This window comes from Anabrus simplex, chromosome 1, assembly GCF_040414725.1.
Source record: "Anabrus simplex isolate iqAnaSimp1 chromosome 1, ASM4041472v1, whole genome shotgun sequence".
Taxonomy (NCBI): domain Eukaryota; kingdom Metazoa; phylum Arthropoda; class Insecta; order Orthoptera; family Tettigoniidae; genus Anabrus; species Anabrus simplex.
In genome coordinates, this window is record NC_090265.1 from 630,552,820 (window position 1) to 630,568,124 (window position 15,305).

At 38.3% G+C, this 15,305-nt stretch overlaps 1 protein-coding gene across 1 annotated transcript in view; it reads left to right on the plus strand.

Annotated features, from left to right (window-relative positions):
- The window catches only part of LOC136871329 (protein FAM76A), an 82,457-nt gene that overhangs the window by 35,759 nt on the left and 31,393 nt on the right, over positions 1 to 15,305 (plus strand). The window contains exon 4 of the mRNA XM_067144973.2: positions 6,970 to 7,106. Within this exon, the coding sequence (XP_067001074.1) occupies positions 6,970 to 7,106 (137 nt within the window). The remainder of the gene's footprint in view (positions 1 to 6,969; positions 7,107 to 15,305) is intronic.

The window sequence follows — 15,305 nt, forward strand, 5'->3', positions numbered from 1 at the left end:
ATTTATTTTCCTCAGGCACTCCCAGACCTTATCTCTTTTAACACTATCATAGGCCTTTCCTATATCCAGGAATACAATGACTAGGTTCTTGCCTTTCTCGAATACTTTTCCATCAGCGTGTGGGTGCTATAAATTAGATCTATTGTTGATCTGTTACTTCTTAATCCATATTGCTCCTCCTCCAACTGTGGTTCAATGATGGTTCTCAATCTCCTTTCTGTGATCTTCTGTAGAATTTTTAGCCCATGAGACAGCAGTGTTATTCCTCTATGTTTCCGTCTGCTGCCTTTCTTACACAGGGGAATTATAACGCCCTTGCTCCAATCTGCAGGTATTTTGTTGTCTGTCCATATGGCATTTAGTACACTGTGCAGCCATTGTATACTCTGGATGCCTGCTGCCTTCATCATGTCCACATTCACTTCATAGATTTTAAGGCTGTCTCAGTTTCTGTCCAGGTGATGGGAGGTTCCTCATTGTAGGCTTGGATTTCCGGTTCTGTATTTTGTTCTTGAACTGGTCTACTCAGTAGGTGGTTGAAATGGTTCGTCAGGACTTCTCTCATGTCACTTTATATCCTAACCAGATTTCCATTTTCATCTTCAAGTGCCTTTATGGTATTCATTGGCTTCCTTTTACCTCTGTTAATACTATACAGTAGTTTCTTATTGCCTATGCTGTTTTCCTCCAGTTTCTGAGTGAATATATTCCATGCCTTGATCTTTTCTTGTGTCTTTCTTTCTTTTAACATCCAGTTTCTTGTTTCAGTATAATTGCTCGAGGTTTCTGATCTTTGCCTCGTCTCTAATAAGATCCGGTTTATTTTTCTCTCGATCCCTTTCTTTCCGCAAGAGATTTCTTTCCATGATTGCTGCTCTCACTCTGTCATTCCACCATGGTGTTTCCTTCTCCCTTGTTTTCATACTTCTCTTTCCACAAACTTCAGTTGCTTCCTTAACCAATGTGTCCCTTAGTCTGGTCCATTCTGCCTCTCCATTTTTCCTTTCATCTCTTGGTAACAGGGTTTTTATCCGTTTCTGATACTCAGTTCCAGGGGCGGTTTCTCCATAAGGTTGCAGGTTTGTGCTACCCCCATTAATTATTTATGTTTATTTAGGTAAAGTTTTATAATTTGAATTACTCAACTATTGCATTTTCATTCAACAAGACAAACCTTTCAAGAGCTTGAAAGAGCAAATATTGACTACAGGAGACTACAAGCCGGTACTCTTAGATGTTCACTGCAGGAGCCGAAAAGTTTGCAGCAGAGAGTCAACCTGAGATAGGATGAAACCCTTGGCTGCCAGAGGGGTGCGCGGGGCTGATCGAGGGGTGCTTTTAGGCTGCTAGAGGGGTGCGCGGGGAGAGGAAAAGATAGGCGTGGCTTCTTATACATTGCTTAAATGGAGGTTTATCAACCTGGCTCCTCCTACCATGGCCGACTTGATGCGTCGCTCTAGCTAGCTCCTTCCAGCGGAGCGAGGGATCCGGTCGGCCGTACTCCTGCGTAACCAACTACTAGCAAAGTCGCTAGAGACCATTGGCGCTCAATGTGAGAGTCTGTTATAGAACACGGATGTCACCTAGCGACATTGGATGGAAGTTCATCTGCTGGATATATAATTAATGGCTTTAAATTTGAAAATAAAAATCACCATTTCTTTCAGTATAGTTCTGAACTTTGTTATGTGCGTACAAGCTAAGTAGCTCATTGATTTCACTGTGTAAACATTCGTGTCAGCGTGTGTTTTTATTAATGTGCGTTTTTTATCAGTTAGTGATATTTTGCCAGATCATGAATTCGGTGCGGTCTTTAATGTCTGGGCCATTTCCGCAATGGACTGCCGAAGAAAAATCCGAGGTGAAACGAATGGTTTTAATTTCGAAACCAGATACAATACCAGAATTAGGCTAGGCCTGCCTCAAAGTGTTTCATTTCAATATGGTAAATAAGTTCTTAAATGAAAAAATGTTACTGGGTTGTAGTAATAGTCCTGAAAATAGAAATGTAAAATGTTTGTTTTATTTTTAATACTAAAAAGTATTGTTGATGTACGTGGATTTGAAAATTAGCCTGTAATCATATTATATCAATGGTAAAAATTGTGCACCACTGAACTTTTAAACCACCAGCCACCACTGCTCAGTTCCCTTATCTGTTTTCTGGAGTTCTCATACTTTGATTTTTGGCATTTTCCTGTTCATTACTTTTGGCACATAGAAGTTTCTCAGGTTTGCTACTAATAGACAGTGGTCCCTGTCAAGGCTCTCACTGGGTATTACTCTGACATCTGTTACCATTCTGCTCCTTTCTTCATCTCGGATGACATAATCAATTACAGTCTTTTGTAGTCTATTCCAACTGTATTGTGTTATCTTATGTCTCTTCTTGAACCAACTATTTTTCACCACCAACCCATTCCTCATACAGAAGTCAAGGAGATGTTCACCTTCTATATTTCTTCCACCATATCCATGAGGTCCCATTACGTTCTCTTATCCTGTTCTATCTGTCCCAATCTGTGCATTCAGATCTCCTATAATGATTACTCTCTCTTTACTAATAATTTTTTTGCGAATCATCAAGAATGGTTCTTATCCTCTTGACAACATCCAGTTTGAGGGGCATACACCTGTGCCAAAGTGTTTTTCTTTCCCACAAGGCAGTGGGTTCCATCTGTACCACCCCCAGAGGGATGGGTTGCCTCCTCCACCAGCTCCACCGTACCGAATCATATTCTCTGCTTTTGCTGCCGTTGAGGTCTTCACTCGTTACCCTGAGCTGGGACCCTTTAGCAGATGTTACTTACACACCGGGCCACTGTGCTCTAGGACTCACACAGGCAGGGGTACCACTCCCTGGGCAGGGCTGCCTCTAAAAGTGTCCCTACCTGTTATCTAAAACAAAATGAAGTGCGAGTTATAAACTCTCTAAAGATAAATTCTGAACCTATGTACACAATACAAGGTTATTATAAATGATTGAAGCGATTTCATAAATTCACTGTAGCTCCATGAATTGACGTATGGTCACAAAACTCAACAGTCCTGTAGAAAAACGCAAAAAGTTTTGGTCTGCTGAAGTTGCACTTCAGATTTCTGCCACGAGAGTACAGCAGCAGTGCGCAGTGAGACAAGATGGTAACAGGAGCCAAGAAAGCGTTTGTTGTGCTTGAAATGCACTCACATCAGTCTGTCATAACAGTGCAGCGACACTTCAGGACGAAGTACCACAAAGATCCACCAACTACTAACTCCATTCGGCAATGGTATGTGCTGTTTGTAGCTTCAGGATGCCTCTGTAAGGGGAAATCAACGGGTCGGCCTGCAGTGACTGAAGAAACAGTTAATCACGTGCTGGCAAGTTTCTCGCGTAGCCCACAGAAGTCAACGGAAAGAACAAACAGAGACCTGAACATACCACAGACAACCATTTGGAAAATCTTACAGAAACGACTAAAGCAGAGGCCTTACCACTTACAATTGCTACAAGCCCTGACTCCCGATGACAAAGTCAAACACCTTGCTTGAATTTATGGCTCGGTTGCAACAGTGTGTGGAAGAGGATGAGTTAATACAAAACTTGTCTTCAGTGATGAAGCAACATTTTTAGTTAATGGTGCAGTGTACAGGCACAATGTGCGAATCTGGGGGGGGTAGAGATTCCTTGCATTATCCTGAGGCACATTCGAAATTCACCAAAAGTTAATGTGGTTTGTGCAGTCTCACTCCTTTTCTTCTGTGAAAAATTCGTTATAGTACACGTGTATCTGGACATGTTGGAAAATTGGCTCATGCCACAACTGGAATACAGCGCGGACTTCATCTTCCAACAGGATGGTCCTCCACCCCACTTTTATGGTGGTGATCATCAATTCTTAAACAGGAGATTGCCAAACCGATGGATCGGTCGTGGTGGAGCTGATGATCAGCAATGAGTTTTTCTATGTGTGAACAAAGCCTTGTGACAATATGTCAAAAATTAAAGTTATTGTAGAGCTTTAAAATCCCTCAAATCATTTGAAATAACCCTGTGTTAAAAAGATAGAAACACAGAATATTATGATGACGAAGATGATGATGAAAATCGCTGAATAAACAAACTACAGCCCACAGCAGTTCTCAAGTATTAATAAAAACGCTTAACATTCTCAACAATACAGCTGTAGACAACAAAAGCTTTCTGCAGAGTGGCGTGCTCATTCTTCAACTGGCATGTTAACAAAATACTAACCGACTAAGTTGGCTGTGCGGTTACGTGCATTCGAGAGATAGTGGGTTTGAACCCCACTGTCGGTAGCCCTGAAGATGGTTCTCCATATAGTTTCCCATTTTCACGCCAGGCTGTACCTTAATTAAGGCCATGACTGCTTACTTCCAACTCGTGGCTCTTTCCTATCCCATTGTTGCCGTAAGACCTATCTGTGTCAGTGCGACGTAAAGCAATTTGTAAAAATAAAAAAAAGACAACTTGACACAAATCATGACGAACATGGCTTAACGTGACCCTTACTTGCATGTGAAATGAGCAGTCCATTCATTAGTGAAGGCAGCCACAGCGCAGAACACAAGAAAGCTGAGTTTTATCGAAAACCATAAAGAGTTACAAAGAATGTGTATATTGCGTTTCTTGCAGAAAATTTAATTTCAAGGCCACATGGTGCACTTCATTTATCGATAAGGCCAACTGTATACCTGTTATTGCCCAAATTTCGGGACATCATCATCGTTTCCCTTTATCCAGCTATAGCCAGGTAGGGGAAATATGTTTACTCTCCACTTTCTTCGGTCTTTCCATAACTACTCCTCCTCCAACACTGTGTCCCAGTCCACGTTTCTTTCTATAGTACTGCTTTGGATTTGTCCTTCCATCTCAATCGTGGTCGTTCACAGCCTCTCCTTCCTTGCATTTGCATTTCCACCACCTTTTTTGGCGTTCTCTCGCCACTCATTCGCTTTATGTGCCCAAACCATCTTAGTCGGCTCTTCTCTATTCTGTCATTTATTTTTTCCACTCCAATTTCTTCCTGGATTTTCTCATTCCTTATTTTGTCTCGTCTACTCTTCTGTATCATACTCCTCAAGAACTTCATTTTGGCTGCCTGTATTTGACTCTCATCCTTCTCTGTCATTGTCCAAGTTTCTGTTCCATAAGTTGTTATGGGTACATAATACATCTTGTACATAGTTTCCTTTGCTTCCAATGGCACATCTTTGTCCCACAACATGTTTCTTACACTAAGATAGAAACAGCTTCCAGCTTGAATCCTCTTACTAATTTCAGCATCCAGTCGAGCATTCTCCATTAATTCATTCTCCAGGGCAAGTCTTATCTGACCTATCCCTTCTTTCTCCCCTCTAGTCACAACAAGAGTTTTACTCTTTTCTACACTTATTTTCAATCCACATTCTTCGATCTTCCCATTCACCACATCCAACTGCTCTTCAACCTTCATGTCCTCTTCTCCCCAAATCACAATATCATCTGCAAATAACATGTTCATTTTTCTTCCTCCATATGTTGCTTTTGCTGTTCTCATTACGTCATCCATTACTATTGTAAACAGGATTGGCGATAGAACACTTTCTTGTCTCAGCCCACTAGTTATTTTGAACCAACTTGTCCTGCCAACTTGTGTTTTCATGCAACTACAACATTCCTTGTACATTGCCATGATCATTTTTATTAATCCCTGTACTATTCCTTTTTGCACCAGACTGTCCTAAACTTTAGTCCACCGGGCGAGTTGGCCGTGCGCATAGAGGCGCGCAGCTGTGAGCTTGCATCCGGGAGATAGTAGGTTCGAATCCCACTATCGGCAGCCCTGAAAATGGTTTTCCGTGGTTTCACATTTTCACACCAGGCAAATGCTGGGGCTGTACCTTAAGTAAGGCCACAGCCGCTTCCTTCCAACTCCTAGGCCTTTCCTATCCCATCGTCGCCGTAAGACCTATCTGTGTCGGTGCGACGTAAAGCCCCTAGCAAAAAAAAACTTTAGTCCTGGGGACACTGTCATGTGCCTTTTCAGTGTCAATGAATATCATCACCATACCGTTCTCATACTCCCATTGCTTTTCCATTAGTTGTCTCATAATGAAAATGGACTCTATTGTTGACCTTCCACTTCTGAAACCAAACTGATTTTCCTGTATCTGATTTTCAACCCTCATCCTAATCCTATTCTTTTTTGCCAATCCTCAGGGACCTCGTCATTCTCCTAGCAGTCCTGAAAACTCGATATGTCCACTGCACGTCTGCAACTCCAGCTGCCTTTATCATCTCCACTGAAATTTCATCTCTTCCAGCAGTTTTTCCATTCTTCATCTTTCTTACTGCCATTTTAGTTTCATTCACTGTAATTTCTTTATCCATTTCTTCATCAACTAATTGCCTTTCCTAGTCGTCACGCATTGAATGACTGTCATCAGGTCTTATGTTCAGCAACTTCTGAAAATACTCTCTCCATCTATTTCTTATTTCTTCTGGCTTTGTTAATATTATGCCGCCTTCATCCTTCACAAATCTGGTGTTTACTTGATCTCTCTTTTTGTTTCTTATCATACAGTAATTTCTTGCTCCCCTGCATATCATCACTCAATTTCTGTGTGAATAAGGCGCAGCTTTTCCTCTTTTCTTCCTCCAGTACTTAATTGGTCAAATTCATTGCCTCCACATATTTTCTTCTACTTTCTTCTGTCTTAGATGTTTTCCATGCCATTTTCTTTTCCTTCACTTTAATCTTTACCCTATCATTCCACCAGTGTGTCTCTCTGTCTTTCACATTTCCTGATGTTCTGCCAGATACCTTTTCTGCACATCCAACCAGTGCTTCCTTAAATCTCTTCCATTCATCTTCAACATTCCTTATCTCCGTCCAGTGTAACAAGGGTATTATTTCCCTTTGAAATTCTTCTTGTATGCTTTTCTCCTTCAACTTCCATACTTCAGTTCTTTTCTCTCTTTTATAGGTGGATGGAAAACTACTTTGTTGGCTGTGCACTTTGTCATACAAACGAGCATTAGCAAAGTCAAAGCAGAGTGATCAGGAAAGACGGGCTCATCTGAAACTTGCTGCTCATCGGGCATCAAAAGGCAAGGATGGCAAGTGAGTCAAATCGATTTTTCTTTTCATACATTAAAGAAGAAAGTTATTAACTCTTTTAATCTCTTTGTATTAGACTTGATTCAATCTGAAATTAACTTGGGCTGTCAACGCTAAGGGCAAACAATGTTTACACTTATTTAAGCACAGAAAAAGGAACCATTTTCAGGAAACTCCTCACCCTAGTCTGCGACTGGTGCTGAGTGTATTGTGTTTCTCAGCAATAACATCATCTTTCTTTTTTTTTAATGTTCTTGTTTTTCAGCCAACGGCCGTAGCTGTGTTGAAATACCGTATCCCGCGAGATCTCTGAAGTTAAGCAACATTGGGCGTGGTCAAGATTTGGATGGCTTGCCACGCGCTGTTGGTGGGGGGGGGGGGGGGGAAGGGAATGGAGGAGCGGAGAGGAACTGGCCACCCTACCACACATAAACTCTGGCTCAGGCACACCTCTGCGGAGATTCAGACCTGCCTTCGGGCAGAATACACCCTTACCTTACCTTGTTTTTCATTGATTTCTACCAGTAATATTTTTGTGCATATAGGCCTACTCATTTTTTCTTTTAACTCCATCTTGGTTTCCAGTTACATATTCATACCTGCCAACTTTCCCGATTCAGGCGGGAGACTCCCGATTTTCGACAGTTTTTCCCGCCTCCCGAATATTCTATCTTTTCTCCCGATTTTTTGGTGAACTTCAAACATTTGTTTTCAAATCCCTCCATTTCAGCTTTTTTACGTCAGTGGCCGGAAGTCCTTCGCTCAATGGCCGCTTTCAAACGAAATATCGAAGTTTATTAATGCGAGAAATGTGCGCGAATGTGCGATGTTTATTGAAACCTGTATATCGCGACGCGCATATCGATTGTCAATCTCTCGTTCTCGCGTGGTATGTTCGTGTTCATTCACGTCAGTCTAGTCGATTCCATCCTCTTTGGTCGATTCTAGAGACTAGGCGCTTTCTTAGTAATATAGTGACATAATTTCAATGATAACGACGGGTGACTTTTCCAGAGATTTTAGAAGCCATTTGGAGACAATTCTGACTAATTTTAATTTATCTCAATATAAATAAAATGTTTTGTCTGTACATTGCTCAGAATTTAAAAAGAATGATATTTCCGTACCGGTCGTGGCCATATTAACAAGGAGAAATAAGTTTTAATTTTCCGTAATTTCTGTCTGTCTGTCTGTCTGTACGTGCGCAGGCTCATCACGAGAAAACGGCTGAAGAGAATTTAATGAAAATCGGTATATAACGTCGGGGAATAAGTTGCTACAATCTAGGCCATAAATAATGTTATTCGCGCTGAGTGAAATGGTAGTTTAGGGGAAGGCCTAAAATTTAATTCTCAAATATTTATGTTATTATTGGCCCTAATGATAAATACTACATAACTAAAGTTATATATTATTAAATTTCCTATCATTTATGTCTTATACATTTTTACCGTACCGGCTGTGATAACAGAGATATTCATGAATTTAGACTTTTTATTATTATTATTATTATTATTATTATTATTATTATTATTATTATTATTATTATTATTTTGCTAAGTCCATATCAGCGCCGATGTACGAGAAAATGGGTGAACAGAATTGTATGTAAAGTCAGGGAATAAGGAACTACAGTCTATGCTATAAATAATTTTATTCACTCTGTTCGAAATGGTAGTTTAGGGGAAGGTGCCAAAATTTTTTTAAAATTACCTATCTTAGTGGTCATATTGAAAAATACTACATAACAAAAGTTACAGAGAATGCAATTTCCGATTATTTGTCTTATTCAGTTTTGCAAGAGACACTTCTCATGATTGATTCGTATAACTTACACTTCTCAGGGACATTTTTTGCCCCTTGTTAAGGGCATCATCAACCTTTAGGTAACCTTAAGTTCATATGTCTGAAACATTATCTATTCATACATGGATTAATGTGTAACATACTTTTCATTGTAATCCATATATGAATAGATAATGTTTCAGACATTTGACCTTAAGGTTACCTACAGGCTGATGATGCCGTTAACAAGGGGCGAAACATGTCCCTGAGAAGTGTATATAGTATTATGTAGATTTCATCCACGAAGCACGTGGCTTGTATTGAATAGGTGGTAATAATAGAATAAATTATTTTTGTGATAATTTGCTTATTCAGTTTTACTGTTCTGACTACAATAATATTGGTGGTGATGGTGATTAAATTTTGAAGATTATAATAATGAAGAAAGTCATGAAGGAACGATCGCTTGAATAATACCACAAGAGGGAGTCATGAAAGAAAGGACGACTCACTTTACATTAGATGCTCTAATATCACAGATTCAGAAGAAAACTAAATGTGAAGGCCTCCAATATGGAAAGCTCATAAAATTGATCAACAATAGCATTACATTGACCATTGTTTGTTGTGATGTGCTTTGTGTATTCTGCTGCCATTTATCTACGATAGACGGGATTACTGCTGGGTTTCAAGTATAACAGCCTGCCTGAATACTGGTGGGAAGAAGCTGGGGAGTGGGGAGTTAGATCTCTCTTCTTTAGCATGCCATTCTTCTGGTTCATAAATTTTCTGATACTACTGGTACGTTACACACTGGATCATCATAGTATTCCAGCTATTCGATCCCTACTCGGAGGTAGTGATTTGAATGAGCAGTGTGCACACTTAAACAGAATAATTACACAAGAGTGTTTGCGGCTGTCTGCAGCCTGGTCATTCTAGCTCTGAAACTTTGAACTGTTCGCTGACACTGTAGTACCTTTCGCTAAAAGTGAGAAAATGTGCGGTTTTCATTTTATCGAATATTTCGTATGAAATCATTGCTTTTAATCACGACATTCATACTGGCGTCGTTGTAATGAGATGTTGACTTCAGTTGGGAAAACTATAAGGACAGTCTTCCTGAGAACTCCGTAGTGAAGCACGGGTAGATCAGCTAGTTATTTGATCCAAATAGCATTGCGCTTCGCATAATTGCGCGGGTGCTTGATGCAATATATTAATCTATGCATTTGCTAAGTAATGGCATCTAAGTGCATGACTGATTCACACATCTGGAGCATGAGTTCATACTATTTTCGGTAGGCTTATCAGAGACCGATCATCCCACTCACGCACTTCCTGTGAGGGAATAGAGATGTGTAATTTTTAGCCTTGTAGCCTCGTATAGCAACAGTCGGGCTTTGAGACAATAAGTGTTATAAATATATCGTAGTACTGTGTTGCGCAAGACATGTAGAATAAGCAATTTTGACCAATTGTATCTCCTGATTTTTTCCTGATTTAAAAATCAAAATCTCCTGATTTTTGGTTTTGTAAAGTTGGCAGGTATGCATATTACATTTCTTTTTGATCTGTGATGCAAAAATCTCCACCGCCACCACATCGTATTTACTTGTTGCCCTTTGTCGAGGGTTCCATGTCAAGTGCTATAAGAGTGCATAGGATCCTGTGTCCTTCATCTTCCGATTTCCATGCTGTTTTTATTTTCTAAGTCGACACTATATTTCATATAGTCAGTATTTTCCTTCATTAACTTGATGGTGTGGCCATTAACATAGAGATCAATCATTAGCAGAGAAAATTATGTGTACATAGAAAACTGTTTCAGAAGGTTGTGCTAATAAAACAATAAAGAATTTAGTGTGATAAAGATCAGGTTTTTGAGAGCTGTATAAGAACCTGTAAGGATCATTACATTACTCTGAGAAAAGAATGTCTTACTCCTTATTTAAAAAGAAAATCAAACATATAATCTAAGACTAGATTTGCAAAAATATCTGGAAGATATACAGGAAGTTTGGTTGCATGGCAGTATTTAAATTTATACTAGAGTATACAGTCCTGTGCAGATGAATCAGAACACGACAGTAACGTACACTTTTCTCTTTCTTTTTTTTTTTAATACACCTTTAATTTAATTGTTGCTAATAGCTAGGGGCATGATTTTTTCGCATTAACGATAAACACGACAAAAAATATTTTGAAGCGATTTTGCGATATCTTTACAAATCATATATTTCTGATTAAGAAAATATGGATATTATGTTTGCGAATTAAAGCGATAAGGCCATTTTAAAGCGAAATTCAATTATTTTGCGATAAGCGCGATATTACAGCAAAATCTGTAGTGAATAATGAACTTGACATTTTGTTCCAAGATTATGAATGAAAAGAAAAGGAAGCGCGAAGAAATATTCATCAACAGGAAATAAATATGTTATCATTAATGTTCTGGAAAATCTCTTTAAGACATGGCATCAAAGAAAAAGGGTTGGCTTCTTGCCAAACGAAATGTTTGGAATGTTGTTCTTTTGGTGGCTGGTAATCCCACCTCAGCCTGTCTCCTCATGGCATTGTGCAGTCCTGGAATGCCTGATGACGCCTACAAGCAGCACAGTTGACTGGTGTATTTCGCCTTCGTGGTCAGATGAAATTAAGAAAGTGATCACAGACAGTAGCGAAGATGGGTCGCTCGACAAGTGTTACGGTGCACAGCAGAGCTAAACAGTTTGCGAGTGAAGGTTTATACGTTTCGGAAAGCAATATTTTAATGTGCAAATTTTGTAATGTTTGTATTGAGTGGGAGAAAAAAGATACTGTCTCAAAACATTGTTTTAAAAATAAGGAACATTCATAAAGTAAATTTAGCACTCCAACAGTGAAACAGCAGGCAGCAATAGAACTCTCATTGGATATGCAAAAGAAAGCTAAGAGTGAAAAAATAGAATTTATTCACAAAAGAACAGCGATGCTACTCAAAGCCAACATCCCGCTGGAGAAGTTAGACGACCCTGCAGTCCGGAAATGGCTTCAAAAGTATGTACAGTCTATCAATTAAACGTCCACAATCCACGATCAGTGATAGTAATGAAACCTTTAATGATTAATTTTAGAATTTCATTAAAGCGAAATTAAAGTTATACGGCAATATCTATTTTGCGAAATAATGCGAAAATTAGTATCCTCCTCGCGAAATCGTTGAAAAATTAATGCGAAAAATCATGCCTTTACTAATAGCTAATGCTGTATATCGTCCTTTCTCTTTTATAAGTTGTATCTGACATACATTACACAAGCTTTGAGCACATATTTTTAAGTTCATCATCATGAAACCACACTGTAACTTCGAGAGTCTATCATGTGTATTTTTGTAAAACAGTCAGGTTTTGAATCTCCTTTTGCAAGCAACCCACATGTTTGCCAGTGGATTAAGGTCAGGAGAGTTTCCTGGCCACTTTAAGACATAAATATTGTTCTCATTGAAGAATTTCTTCACTTTCTTTGAAGTTTGGCAAAGAGCCAAACGTTACTGAAAAATTCTTTCACCATCTGGAAACCTCTTTTGCAACTCACCAACAACTCTCCTTTCCAGTATTTGGATGTACTGGTCAGATTTCTTCATCACATCAACTGGTAGTAAGAGTCCCGGTCCTTCATGCATGAAACATCCCCAAAATATCATCTTCACGGCATGTTTTACGGTCTGTTGCAAATGTACAGAATTTGGCTCATTCTTCACTCTGCTCCTGCACTTCAAAGTGACTCTCATCAGAGAGAATAACTTTCCAGTATATTATTGTCCAATCTTGATCACTACGAGCCCACAAAGGTCATTTTCTGCTCGTTTCTCCTGTTAGAAGGCGTTTCTTTACAGGTTTGCAGGCTTTTCTTCCAGCTGCCAGAATTCTAGAACAAACATTAGAAATGTGCAGTTTCACTTCACTTTTCCCCAGTTCGCAAGCCAAGTCCATAGCAATGAGCGAGTGGTTTGACTTGCTCCTTCCGAAGGGATTTATTTATTTATTTATTTATTTATTTATTTATTTATTTATTTATTTATTTATTTATTTATTTATTTATTTATTTATTTATTTATTTATTTATTTTATTTTTTTAGCCAACATTGGACTACTTAGGTTTATGGAGGATTTTCTTCTTTTTGTCAGCCCAATACTGTTTCATCCTTTCTGAACGTAATTTTCTTTCTAGTTCTGGAATCACTTTTCCTATTCTCTGCTCGTTGATTTTTGTCTGTAGTCTAGTGTGTTTATCTTTCGATATGTTGAGTGTATTTGTTTTGTATTTTAAATCTTCTGTTGTAATATGCAACTCTCTCATGTCTTCTTTACGTTCTGTGATCCATCTAATATTATTCTTACTCTTCCATAATTTTTCTGTTATCCTTCTACTGATTCTATTTTCTGGTGACTATTACATGCCCTAAGAATGATATTCGTTTCTTTTTCATTGTGCTAGTCACAGGTTATATTCCTTTATAAACGGTTCCCTTGGAATCTAGTCTCCAGACTCTGTTTACTGGATAATTTTTATTTAAACAGGTTCTCACTATTCTCTTTTCTAACTTGAGTACTCTATCTATTGCAACTGTGTTTGTTATTTTGAATAATGTTTCACATGCATATGTAATTTGTGGCTGGGTGACTGTTTTGTAGTGTTTCAGTTTGGTTGCTATTGAGAGACTTTTTTTATTATATGTATTCTTGGTAACATTCTGTGCTGTAACCAGTTTATCTATTCTATTTTGCTGTGCTGGTTTCCCTTTCAGGTTATATGTGATTATTTCACCTAAATATTTAAATTTTCTACAATTTTTATTTCTTGGTCTCCCAGCTTAATTTTGTTTGCAAGCAGAAGTTGAGTTAGCATCATTTCAAATGAAACTTTCAAACCAATATTTTGAGCTATTTCCTGCAAAGATTTTATTTGTTGTTTTGTTTCCTAAATATCATTGGCCAGAAAAACTAGATCATCAGCAAATTCTAGACAGTTCAAAAATATGTTTCTGGGTTCCAATTTTTATGTTTTTTGAGTTGTTCTTGTACCATTACCTCATAACATACTCTAGTGCACAGTTAAAAAGAAGAGGTGACAATCTGTCACCCTGTCTTAAACCAGTTGTTACCAAGAATGGTTCAGAAAGTTCTCCTCTCAACTGAATTTTAGAAACTCTATTAGAGTAAGTTAAATAAATTTGATTACCTTTGGGTGAAGTCCGAAATGTCTTAAAATTTTTAATAATGACGTTCTGTGGATAGAGTCGTAAGCTTTCTTGAAATCTATAAACATTATTGAAAGGGGCTTGTTTCATTTTCTGTAATATGCCATGACTAGCTTCAAAGTTATTATTTGTTCAGAGCAGCTAACTCTTGATCAAGTTGTTCTTTAATCTGATTATATAGTATCTTAGAGAAAAATATGTGCAGTCATGGATGGAAATACCTCTATAGTTGTCTGGATTACTTCTTTCACCTTTCTTATGAATTGGATTAATTATAGCTGTTGTCCATTGTTCTGGGAATTTTTCTGATACCCAAATCTTCTGCAATAACATACAAAGGGATGTCTGAGTTGCACTACCGGCATATTTCCACATCTCTGCACAAACCTTGTCTTCTCCACGTGCTTTGTAGTTCATTTCCTTAAGCACTGTTTTAACTTCTTTTGCTGTAGGTGGGTTTATATTTCCTGGTTTAGTTTTCATTGGGGATGTGTCTCTATTAATAAGAGCTTTTTCAGGTTCATCACTGTTCAAGAGCTTGTTAAATGCTTCTGCCATGATTTCTGCGTTTTCCTATTTTTCCATCTTTACTTTTCAACAATAATTTGGTGTGGGAGGGGGGTGTATTTTTGCAATTGTTTACCAAAGGCTCTGTAATAATCTCTAGATTTGGTTTTGTAATAATTTTCCTCAATAGAGTTTATTCTATCTTTTTGATATTTTCTCTTAATTCTTCTAATCGTTTGGGTGAATTCTTCTCTGACATTTTTGAGGTTCATGGCATTTTCTTCTGTGTTGTGGGCTCGAAATTTCAACCAAGCTTGATGTCTTTCTTCATGCATTCTATCACAATCAGAGGTCCACCAGGCATGTCTTTTCCTTGGATTTAATAGAGCTAGGTCTTCTTCATTCTGTTTAAGAATTGGTATTAGATCATTAAATTGTCTGTTAGTCTTGTAGTTCCTGTTCTTTGCCGATACTGGGCATGGTGGATTAACTGATGAGGGTCATATGTCCTTTTCTCTCAAACTCTGTTTTGTCGTTTTCTTCTTAATGGAGTAAATTTAATCTTGATTTTAATTAAGTAATGATCTGAACCAGTGTCCGTTCCCGTTAGAACTTTGACATTGTGGATTTCCTTGTGAAAGAATTTGTCCATACATACATGGTCTAGC